A 12575-nucleotide genomic window follows, 5' to 3' on the forward strand; every position below is an offset into this window, starting at 1 on the left:
TTTTATTACATAAAAACCTCTCACCTTAACTAAGTATTTGTAATCCCTGACCACTCCTTAGCCTCCTTAATCTGACTATATTCTTATGTGCCGATAATGTCTAAAACAAAAAATCTTTAATCAATGCACTTATAATAAATGTGAATATTGAAAAATGGCACAAAACATCAGAGATCACACCTCAGGGTTTTATTCAATATTGATGTTCTTGTCAGTAAAAATTTTCACAGTATTTTAAACACTTATTCCCAATTCTCAACCACTGGATATCTTTAAATTGTGAATCTTTTAGGCCAACTAAATGTCAAACAAATTAAAGCATATTCCTATGAGCGTGGAGAAGGCTTTGAAACAGCGTTTGCACATTGGAAAAAGTATAAATATATAACTCTGAATAAATTAAATATGAAAATAAAAACTTCCATGTGGTGATGGGGGTGAATCTGAGGAGTCATGACCTCAGGATCTTTAAAATCCTGGCAGATGCTCTGAAGGGAAGAAAGCATACAGGACACATGGATCCATGCCTTGCTTATGGACTACTACATTAGAAAACTCATTACTGTTGACCAAAGGTCGGCATAAATGATAAATAACATAATTCAAGGCTGCATCTGATGTAGGCTGCCTCATTAAACCAAAATGCATGGAAACACCACATATAACCTTCGTAAGAGTTTGCTGATGAAGTGCAGACTCTTGCTTTTGGAGTTTCTTTCACGGCACAGTCAGGCAGAAATTCAAATGTTCAGACATGTTAAAAGCCACGGGTTTCTTTGACCAGGCTCGTAGTGATTGATTTAATGCACAATCTATTGCTGATTAGCCCAAAAAATAAGAATACACAAAAAAGCATTGGAAATAAACTGATTACAAGTGATTTCAAACTCAAGAAAAACGGTCTGTGAAAGCATTTGGCTGACTTTGTCTCAATATGAATGACTACAGCATGGAAAATTGTATTGTTTGGTGTTCACATACACACACACACATGCACACACACACTCCTCCTCCTCTGGAAACCTGTTCTGGAGGGAGTGACTTGATCCAGGCGGCGTCCAATTATATGGAGGCAGCACTTATTCCACTTTATTTCAGGCTCCAGTTAAGTGGCATGAAGCCTTCAGAGACACACGGCTTGTAAGTGTGAGGGCAGAGCAGTGAGCGCAGAGGCGATACCCATGTGACATGTGAACAGAAAGCTGCAGACAAAAGGTAGAGAGATCTGCTCCAGCGTGCAAGGGAGAGCGTCTGGCTGCGTTCAGAGGAGACGCGGAGGATGCTCCACGTCAAATCCACGAGGGGCTCCTTCTCCCGTCTGGAAATCCACGGCAGCGTGTAAATGATTCATTAGCGCCTGCGCTTCCCCACGTTTCCAGGGGAGTAATTGCGCTCACGGTGAGTTTCAGCTGAAGCCAGTGTGCAGCAGGAACTGGGACCAGGGACTGGAGGAGAAACTGCGAAGTCAATGAATTGAGGGGAGTTTGATGCGCCCTGCTTTTCACCTGCCCTGGACCTCATCCGTCAGACGGGATCAACTGTTGCTGCAGCCGGAGCGAGCGCAACCCACGTTCTCCAAGTGGGGTCTGCCTCTCATCATGGATGTGTGACCGTCCTCCTGCTCCTCCCGCATGCAGCCTCACAGCCGGCGTTGTGCAATTAACATGGAAGAGAGACTGATACTGTTGTTGGTGCCTCGGATACACCTTCATCTGTCCTGATGTGATGCCACATTGTTGCGCTGAGGAGAATGATAATATCCCACACCGCTGCCGGCTCTGTCACACTGGTTCATCAGCTCTGCGTGTGAAACAACACATTTTGATTATTTTTCTTTGCGCAATTAAGGGACCACTTAGGGCTTTCTGAACTCACTGGCCCACGTCAACAGTGCTTTTGTTGTTATAGTGACCTTGCCCGGTTTTGACATCAGTTCAACATGCTGATGATGATGGAGAACAGCGGCATGGATGCGCATCAGGTTGATATCGATTCGGAATTTGAGCCCCACGGTCGGTCGCGGTCGTGCACCTGGCCGCTGCCGTGTCCGGAGGATTTCCCCGGGGGAGAGGAGGCGAGCCGGGGTCTGGCCCTGGCGTCGGTCAAAGTGGAGCAGTACAACGTGCCCGCGTGCCGGGCCGAGAGAAAAGGCGGCGCGCCGGCGGAGCTCAAGCATCCAGCCGGCGCCCCGGCCCCGGTGGTCGCGGCTCCCGCCTGCATGTCCGGGGCTGCGCTTGACGTGGCCGGCCAGCTGCGCAAAGCCAAGTCCTCCCGGCGGAACGCGTGGGGGAACCTGTCGTACGCCGACCTCATCACCCGTGCCATCGAGAGCACCCCGGAGAAGAGACTCACCCTGTCCCAGATTTATGACTGGATGGTTCGCTTTGTTCCTTATTTCAAGGATAAAGGCGACAGCAACAGTTCAGCCGGATGGAAGGTAGGCCACATGAAAGAATTCTCTCACACCACATGCCGAAGGTTTGAGTGGAGAAGCTACACTATATTTAGCCTCAGCCAGAGTCTGCAGCAAAACTCCTTTTCTGCATATTTGAAAGCCACGTAATTGACCCTTGGTTCCAACAATTTATGTCAGTGGCGTGTCCCCGTGTCACTCCACAGCGCGGTGTGTGGAAAGGGGCGGTGAGCGTGGTTGGATGAGGGTTCACTGGGTTCATCGTATTTGGGAATTGGAGCCTGGGCTCATAGGGGAAGCCACACGGAGTCAAAACGCCGTCTCCTCACGGTTCCCTTTGGATAGGCACCTATTACGCGCTGTGACGCATTGGTAAAGTGTCTGGTTTCGAGCCTGTGTGTCTGTGCGTTACCGGGTCACACCGGGGACAGAGTGTGCCTCCGGTCCGATTCGCAGCTCCTCGGCTGGAGCGTGCACCCACGCCTCCGGTTGGGCGCTCGGGATAAAGCGTTTGGAGCCACCCCGCCCCCCTGCCATCCATTGTGCGCACGTTGAATTACGCACAGGCTGGCGAAAGCGTGGCACAAGGCGAGGGGCTTAAAAGGACAATAACAAGAGATGATGACATGGGGTGTCACAGCAAACAGATGTAACCACAGATTATCCCTTAAATTCAAATTAATATGAGGTTAATCTAATAGATTGGTTGTTGTAATCTACTTAAATTTACCACTCATTCTACGAGGATTAAACATCTTTTGTTTCCAAGCCCTCTACTGTAGCTCCACCTCACACTCTTATTTTTGTTTGACAAAGTCTTTCTTATGCCTCCTATTTGAACCTATTCAAAGGCAGGAGAATATTCCTTATGAGTTGCTGCTCAGGGAGAAATTCTACTTGAATGTAAACATTCATAGTTAAACATTCGTATCTTTGCTGTGTTTCTTTTTGTTTGTAGTGGGAGTTTAACCAAAGAGTTAAGTAGTTAATGAGAATTTTCACGACATACACATAGTTGAGTCCAGCAGAACAGGAGTAGCCCTGATAACTCCCTTCTTGTTAAGTTTGACAGAAGTCACTGCTCCTTGTCGGACCTTTAAAAGGACACGGGCCGTTTAACATAGTAATAATGTTAAAGATGGTCAGGGAACATACTTAAAGCGTCTCTCAAGCAATTCACGAGGACAGGCAAATTTAAAAAGAATGGTCAAATTCAAAGCAGTATATCCAGTTTCAGTCGTGGGTATGCGTCAAGCTCTGGAAACACCAGATCCTTACAAATGTTTAAATCTTAGGGCCAGGGTGAGATGACCCTGATGACATCACTATGACATCATCAAGGTTATTTTTTTTACAACTTTAAATCCATCTTCAGACACACAGGGGGGTATTTTATTTTCATTTTTACATCCCACATAATCCTCCAGATTTTATAGCAGCAATACACGAAAAGCGGCAACACAAGTGTTGCAGTGGGATTAATAAGCATTTTGAAGTTGAGTTGATCATCTATCTGCTTCTCTTTATGTTTCATATTCTTATAGAATATTTGTCTCCATCCTTTCCTCCCTCACACACAAGGTTTATTCAACGCTCTCCCAGGACCTGACATCTCATTTGGCTCCACACCAGCCTCCAGTTGAGCAGTATTAGGACACAGATTAATCTCAATAAAATCACCATTTGATTTAGGTCTGAGCAGAGCAGCAACAACCCCTGTCCAATCTTTATGGTATGGTGGGGTTTTAAAAATTGGATTTAAAGTGGGCTTTAATTCCCGAGGCCTTGTTTGTGCTGCCCAGGGATGCCCAGCTTGATGTCTGCTCCCATTCCAGCTCTGTGCAGAGGTTTTGATTGGCCAGTGCGTCAATGGGAGCTGATTGGCAGTGAGAGAGGCTCCAAGTCGAGGCGAAAAACAACTTGATTCAATCACAGTGTAACACTCGTCAACGGCAACAGCAAAATAATATTAAAAGCGAGAGAGAGAGCGAGAGAGCGAGAGAGAGAGAGAGAGAGAGAGAGAGAGAGAGAGAGAGAGACATGCATGCACATGTTGAACTGTAACATTTGGCAGCGTTTTTAACGAGATTTGATGCAGAGGTACCAAATACACACACACACACACACACACACATAGTACTTTATATACAAACCATACATTCTTGTACATTCCTGTTGGTTTCCGTGTGGGGGTGTCTATGGGTTGATGGATGGATGGAGAGATGGATGGATGGGTTAAGTGGGAGAGAAACAACATCCAGTCAGACTCCTGCTATTAAAAGCTGTCTTTAAGAGCCGTTGTGTAATCCTGTCTGAACGCTGCTGCTCAGTTCGGCTGCCAGGCTCTTTGTCTTCATCTGGGCCAGCAGCTTTTTCCTGCCTCTCAATAACACAGGCACGCACACGCATACGCATACACACACACACACACACACACACACACACACACACACACACATATCTCACCAGACCCCACCACAGTGCAGCAGGTCTCCTCTCACACACAAAGACTCATACACAGACTGTACCCACACACTTTCGAGGTGTCTCTCACTTGTCTTAAGTGTGAAGTGCAAAGGCTACAGCGATGGAATGGATTTCTTTCACATCTTTCACCGACTTCTTGTCTATAGAGGTAGTTTATGGATTTTCCTTGATTGTGTTTACACACACACACACACACACACACACACACACACACACACACACACACACACACACACACACACACACACACACACAGAAGTCTCTCCATGGCTTGATAGGATATCACCTTCTCCAACCTTAACCATTAATGCTAATTGCACAACCAATCCTGACCTCAAAACAAGACCTCACCTTAAAATTGAAGGATTTACATCAATGGGGTTTTGCATTTTGTGCCAGTAAGGAAGACAAGTCCCCATAGTGTGTTAACAGATTAAGGTCCCCGCAACATCAGCAATACCTCCACTGCATAGATACACAGAGTGTATATATGCAGTATACTGGCAGCTGGGCCATTGAGATGGCTACTGTATGGATTTTTCCGACTGTGGTTCAGTGATTGCGGTCAAGTGCTTTGGCCATGTTTGTTATTGCATCTGAGGTGGGAGACTGTGTTTGAGCTTATGAAGTAACAAAGTAAGTTTACTTCTGTAGGTGTTCATGTAGTGGTGTTCATGCGGCGCACACACAAACAGACACAGACACACACACACCGCTCTGTTGATTTGACGAGTGGCTCTGCGTGGGAATGGATGTGCCGAGCTGCGGCCCGTCTGCAGGCTGTACTGTACACAGTCAGGTACTGTGGGAGCTCGCTGACTCTACCTGTAGGCTTCACAGAGCAGCATGTTAAAGGCACAGTGTGGGTGTTAGACCGTTGTGAGCAGGCTGTGATATAATGAGACAGACAAGCAGCAATACCCATAAGGACCAGTAATAAATTCAGTATACATTTATCCGGTCTTTTGATTTGCAGAACTTGGTCAGTTTTGCAGGATTGTCACACACCTGCAAGACGGCTGCAAACATTTGCTAAGCATCACATAATCTAAATTGTGATTTTTATTCTTTCGCTAGACTGCATATTTTCTCGCATCACTCTGAGAAACATCTGCATCCGTTTCTAGCTGCATGTCCCCACATGCCTCTGACATAATAATGATAATAATCCCCACACACCTGTATACAGCAGATTTCTGCTAGCGACCTAAACCCTCTGACCCTCTGAGAATCACATTTCCAGTCGGCTGTGAGATGGTGTGTGTGGTGTGTTTGTTTCAGATGGGATTTATTCAAACGTTTCTCTCTTTGTCGCTCTGCCTCCATGCATCCTATGTTGCACAGAGGTGACAATGCCCAGCGGGAAGAGTAAAAAAAACGGTTACTGTCATAATTTCTCCCTCCCCATACCCACAGCTTTGTTTGCAACAGTAGCACGTAACTTTACTCTATAATGAGCTGTACATTGAGATTTCAGGCATTTATAAATCATCATCCTTTTGGAATCCTCCCTGACAGCTGTGGAGCTGCACAACCGTAATTTCTGCATCCATAAAACGCAACCCGTGGCAATGTGGGATTGTTAGCGGGAAGAGCTGTACACAAGTCTTTTTTTTAGAGGTTATTGTAAAGGGCATAAAGTTTACACTCTGACACTCAAGTGAAATGGCAGGAAGTAAACATAGTTCACTTATAGTAAAAAAAACTAAAAGGAGTGATTTCAGACTCAGCCAAGAGTGTAGCCAAGGTCTTTCATTAGTCTGCTAAGCTAATGGTCGGTAGTGGATGAAATAAAGAAAATATATAGCTGCGAGTAGGAGTCAGGTTAGGGTCTCGTGCAGAAATGTATTATAGGACAAAAGCTTCTGCACACTGTCAACACTTATATGGTGCAGATTTATTAAGTAGCTGCTACTGTAAATATACAGACAGGATATCAACCAAGCCTCAGGACCAGCAGTCAGTCGCGTAATAGAAAACAAGACGCCTGACTGACGAGGAGGAGTTTTAAAGGCCCTGAAAGCCTGTTTCTTCAATCAGCTTTCGTAGTGCAAGTGATGGCGTCCTGTAATATGCTGACAAACAAGCCAGAACTGTTTTGTTTCAGTGATTTCGCATGAGAGATTTCTGTATTTGTTGTCTATATCTGTCCTCAGTGGTTTGAAGAGAGTTGAACTCAGTTGAAAATAGTTGTCGTCAAATAATACCTGAAGATGTTTTTTTGTTTGTTCGTTTGTTTATGAAGCGTGAACTTTTTCAATTTCCTGCTTATGTGTTTATAAATTCTGAATTTAGGAAAAGGAGGTTGCTTCTGACATATTTACAAAGAAACAATAAATAATAATTAATGAGTAATATTTGTGATGGTGAAAATCTATTATATTAAGTGATTTGGATTTATTTTTAAAGTTATCGAAAAGTCTTACAAGATTTAAGTCTGGTATGGTATACCCTCTTCTATATCCCCGAGAATGAAAGTAGATCTTTACCTCTAATATGCTTCTAATCTGCTTGTAATGCACCACAACAGACTTTACCGCCCACAATGATGGTCATCACCTTGTTCTGCTGAGATTCCCTTGCGGCGATAGAGATGGAAAATAAGGTGCCCAGTACAGAGAGAGATAGCGAGAGGCAAAAAAGGAGGCAAGGAGACATTTTGAAGAACAAAGGTATTATTTTTCCTTCCAATGAAACCTTTTCTGAATTGGATTCAGAAATGAGTGGGAGAGAGGGATGAAGGCAGAAAGAGAAAAGATAGAGTGAGCGTGAGAGTGGTGGCGGTGGCCCCTGCTGCTGAGCACATTGATAGCAGCCTTAATGCCTGTGATGCTCCAGCGCCAGCCGAGACAGAGGGGAATTGGTTGGAGATGGTGGAACAGGCTTAGAGGGTTCCCTGTGCCAGCCGGCCTGGCGCTGGCTCAACAGAAAGCCCTCTGTACCGCTACACAGTTATTGTTATTATCACAAAGGCGCAGCAGAAGGAGAGGCAGCTCTTGAGTTGGCGGGCTTGGCGCTGCGTTAACTGGGGGTGGGGAATAGGGAGAGGAATTTGAAAGGAGAAGGGGGTTGGTTGTCGAATCAGAGACTATAGTAAACCTCATCTGATCAGTCCTGTGAATGGAGAGGAAACAGTTGGGAAGAGTCGTTGAGGTCTTGAATGGAAACGAGGCCATGTGGAGATGGACAGATTTTGATCCGAGTCGGATCGGTGGCCTGGTCAGCTGATGGCGAGCTACAAAAAAGCGTTTGAATAGAACGCGGGCAGATAGCACTTCAATCTGGAGAAGGGCTGGGATGTAAACAAGGGATGCACCGGCAGTGGAGGCGGGTGTTTCTCTGCCTAAATGAGTCATAGTGGTTAGAATAGAACATAAAATTCTCGCCCTCAGCCCTCAGACTTCAATCAGTTGGAATAAATCAGTTGGAATAAAATGTTGAGAAACGCTCTACAGGCGGAAATTCCAGAGAGAAAACCGAGTCCAGACACACAACAGGCAAGGAGGCAGGCGGATCTTGGGAACCGTGCCTGGTGGTGTGTCGTAAAATGTCGGCCCGGCACGCAGTCTCTCCATGTTGTCTCCCAGACCTAAGGGCCGCAGAATGTTCTATGAGTCTGGCTCGGTCCGAAGTGACTGTCAGACAGTGACTCAGGAGCGGGTCAGCACGGACTGACGCTACATTGCATTACAAGGCCTGAAAGGACCGTACCTGGGTGTCTCCTTCTTCTCTGCTCATTTTCTGCAGATCACACACAGTTTACATCACAAATAACCATGTTGACAACCGTGCTGCTCTGTTTGAGAAATTAGTTTGTGTTTTGTCTACGGCTCCAGGCAGCCGGCCTGACAAGCTTTCATTCATTTCTATGTTATATGAAAATCTGTCAGCAGAAACGTACTCAATCCATTACAGAAACTCCTTGAGTCATATTTGTCTTTGAGGGGAATTTTAGAGATTGCACACAACTAAAGAAATAGAAATAAGTCAATACAAAATATATATGACCATTCTATCATATTACCACTGTGTGTGCACATTTCTGCAACCCTAGAACAAGTCATGTCGAATTAAGAGGGTAGATAGCTATTTTAAAATGTATGCTACATGTTTTTAGATTACTTTTGTGATGTATTTTTCTGCCCTTCAGGCAACAAAAAGATTTATAAACTGAATATTGAAACGTGCTTATATTACATAATCCAACCATCACTGGTCGAAAAGAATAGTATTTTTGCAGCACAGATGTTTCAGAGGAATGTGAATCATAAGATCCTTTAAAGATAATGTAATGGTGACAAAGTTGCTGAAAATTTGAATATGAACGCATGAGAATGAACATTGAATTTGTTGGAGTTTGTACAAAGTCCTGACAATATCCTTAATTACCCTTAATTACATTGGACTAATCGTCTTCAGTGCATTCACTTCTCCCCTGCCTTAATGGAGGAACAAGAGTGTAACAGGTTACTTCTGCTATGCCGTCGTAATGTTAGGTGTCAAATCCAAAATGCCTGCAGACTTTGCATTGTGTACAACCTTTCAGTTGGTGTTTGGTCCTGGTGATCTGTCTCACATGACTCTGCTAACGACGAGTTCAGTTTGAATTCTGAACAAAAAGAGGCGCTCTGGTGTAGAGATGAAGTTCGCAGATAATGTGACCTGAGAAAGTTTTACGAGTCTACCACCAAGTAATCTTTTTTCCAGATGGTTAAAAATGGAAAACAATGGCTGCCTGGATCCGTTGATGACATGCATCCAAATTTCTAAAACACAGCTGCATGGTTTGCAGAATGGCTGCTTTTTATCCAAATTCTATGTGACTGAATCATTTTCATCCAGAAATGAATGGAAAATAAAGGATTCACTGGAACGAAGGCCACACAATTTCTAAAACATGACAGGGCGGCTTGCTATTTGTGATGAAAAGGAATTGTGATTGATTTTCATATCGAATGGAAATGAATTGGAAAACAATGGCTGCTTGTGGTTGTGGTTGCCATACAGTACAACAGCCTAGGCTGCAAAGAAAATCTGCTTGTAATGCAAAGCACATGTGATTGATTGATTTGTGTACCATTTGATAGTAATAGAAACCAATGGCTGCCAAAAACTTTATAGCATGCATTTTAGAATTACATTAAATGTAGGCCTACTGTACATGTTAAGGAGAAAAAGCTCATTCCCATAGTGATAGTATGAAAATTATGAGAATTATGAATGTATCAGTGGGCTCTTCGTATTTCTGCCGTACTTAAAAATGAAAAACATTGGGATACAATTGAAATACATTTATCCTCACAACCCTAATCCATCAATCTACACCAGCAACAACCTGATTGTGGTCCCACTGGTATCAGAGGAGGAAAAAGTTATAATGTAATCATGCATCTGAAATTACACTAAATTTTAATGTGATTAATGACACAGTAGCCTCATAAAGTATTCAACCCCCTAACTTTCTGCATATTGTTCTCATTATACTATGTACCAATTTTAATAAATCATCACGCACTCACAGTGTGTTTATAATGGGCTTTTGATGCAATGCCTTATGAGCAACACTTCAAGTAATGTGTTGCCCTTATTTCTTCTTCCACCGCAAATGGGATTAGTTTCTGAGTTCCTGCACACACTAAAATGGGTTTGATAGAGGTTTGTATGAATCTGAAGAGTTTGTGTGTGTGTGTGTGTGTGAGTGCGTGCATCTGCTCTTGTTGTTGTGTAGCAAGGCCTGATGGGAGTCCAGGTCCGGGGGGTACAGCTCTAGTTAATAATTCAGATGAGGCTCATTATCAAGGCAGCACAGATCTCTCTCTGATTCCACCTTAATTGCAGGCAGGATGTGCCTCTCAGACACACTCTCAAAGTCACTCCCCCTCCCGTCTGCAGCTGCAAATGACTACCGCACACACACACACACACAAACACATACACACACACACACACACACACACACACACAGATCTCACCAGACCCCACCATGGTGCAGCAGGTCCCCTCTCTGAGATCAGGGCTGGAGCAGGTGAATGGGCATTTGGAGATGAGTAGATAAATCCCACTCAGAGATTATGACTACACAGTATCAACTCTGAGGGCCACGCACGTGCTCATATTATGAGTCACTTACAGTTTTAATCAGATCTTCACAAGAGATTTTCTCCTGTTGGGGGGGGGGGACTCAACAAACTAAGATTGATGGCAGGTAATCAGTTGGAGGACAGCCGCTCTGTGATTAATGCTGCTGGAGAGTGAAGCTCTCAGCGCCACGCTGGATGGCTTGGATCACAGCTTTTCAACCCCAAAGTTTCTGTAGAGTCGAACTCGTGGAGGGGCGTGTACACACAAGAGAACGGCTGCGGCCTCGCAAGTACTATCACACTTGTGTTGCATTTAAATAATACCCGAGTATTTCACAATGAGATTACCATTCAGTGATTCCCCTATGGGAGATTGTACCTGATGCCAGAATTAAATGTAGTCACACTGAACTCAAGTCAATATAGTCAATACAATGCCTATGTTGGTGGGAATGAGAGTCTCCTCCGCAGATGGAGTATAATCTGACCTGCCATAACTTATCAATATCTAAATACTTAAACCTGTGTTGGTCATACTGAGGTAAGATTTATGTGAATGAACAATATTGTATCCACACTGCTGCTGAGGATAGCCTTTGCCCAGGTTGCACTCATAGAAACAGTAATCAGCTGTAGCCTGCGATTGTCCAGTCAAAGATGGATATTTGCTTGGAGATGGTATTCCTGCTCTTCAAATCCATCCAGTCATGATAGGTGGACCTGTGTTTTTCACCAGGGAGTTTTCAGTATAGGGTTTTTTCTTTTGTTGGATAAGTTTACTGGAATAAGAAAATGAAAGAAGGCGGACATGTAGCACAGTGGACACTGTGAGTTAGAGTTCTGACACAGTTAAAAAGAGGAGCAGGAGTTCAGTGGCTCTGCAGCCCACTGAGGTGAGAGAGCTTTCAATGTGCACTCACTGGGTCTTCCTTTTTAAGTGCTGCAAGCAAGAAATGTTCTCAAACTGAATTTGATGAGGGCTTTAACCAAATGGATTGGTTTGAGTCACATGTTTGAGTCTCAATGACAATGCTGGTATACTGATGCTAGGTAGGTTTAACGTTGACCCTATTAACCATTTAACTTTAGTGTTATATAATGCAAAATGCAAGACATTGAAGGCTATAGACTATAAAGATGGATGACATGAAAGCTCCCAAAAGTAAAGCCAAAGAATATGGATTTCCCCCTGCTGGCTGGCTGGTTACAGTAGTAAGTCATTAACGGTGTCTCCTGACTGTATATGAATAGGAAATGACCCAAAGTCAAAGTACATACATTTATTTATTTTATGCTATAAATAGGGGATGAAACATAAAGATTGACGGCTAAGTGGGTGAATCAGCACAACCTCGATACTCGCACTATATTCGCACTACTCCGCAGAGTTTGGCTCCAAATGCCATTAAATAATTTTTTGTACAGTGGGGGGAAGTGAAGACTCAGTTCTAAATCTTTATACTGTCTCTGGTATTAAACATGTTCTGGATGAGTTAAGCGTTTGTCCGAGTGATGGCAAATTATCCTGAGGGAAACATTAACTTGAATCCCTCAAATATTGGTCAAAACCTTCAAAGCAGCAAATGTCAACTTTC

The 12575-nt window shown here is 44.0% G+C and overlaps 1 protein-coding gene across 1 annotated transcript in view; it reads left to right on the forward strand.

The window, feature by feature from the left end:
• The first annotated feature begins 1948 nt into the window (after positions 1-1948).
• The window catches only part of foxo6b (forkhead box O6 b), a 40345-nt gene continuing 29718 nt past the window's right edge, over positions 1949-12575 (forward strand). The window contains exon 1 of the mRNA XM_053447159.1: positions 1949-2437. Coding sequence (XP_053303134.1) covers positions 1949-2437 — 489 coding nt within the window. The remainder of the gene's footprint in view (positions 2438-12575) is intronic.

The sequence above is a fragment of the Pleuronectes platessa genome, chromosome 18, assembly GCF_947347685.1.
Source record: "Pleuronectes platessa chromosome 18, fPlePla1.1, whole genome shotgun sequence".
Lineage (NCBI taxonomy): Eukaryota > Metazoa > Chordata > Actinopteri > Pleuronectiformes > Pleuronectidae > Pleuronectes > Pleuronectes platessa.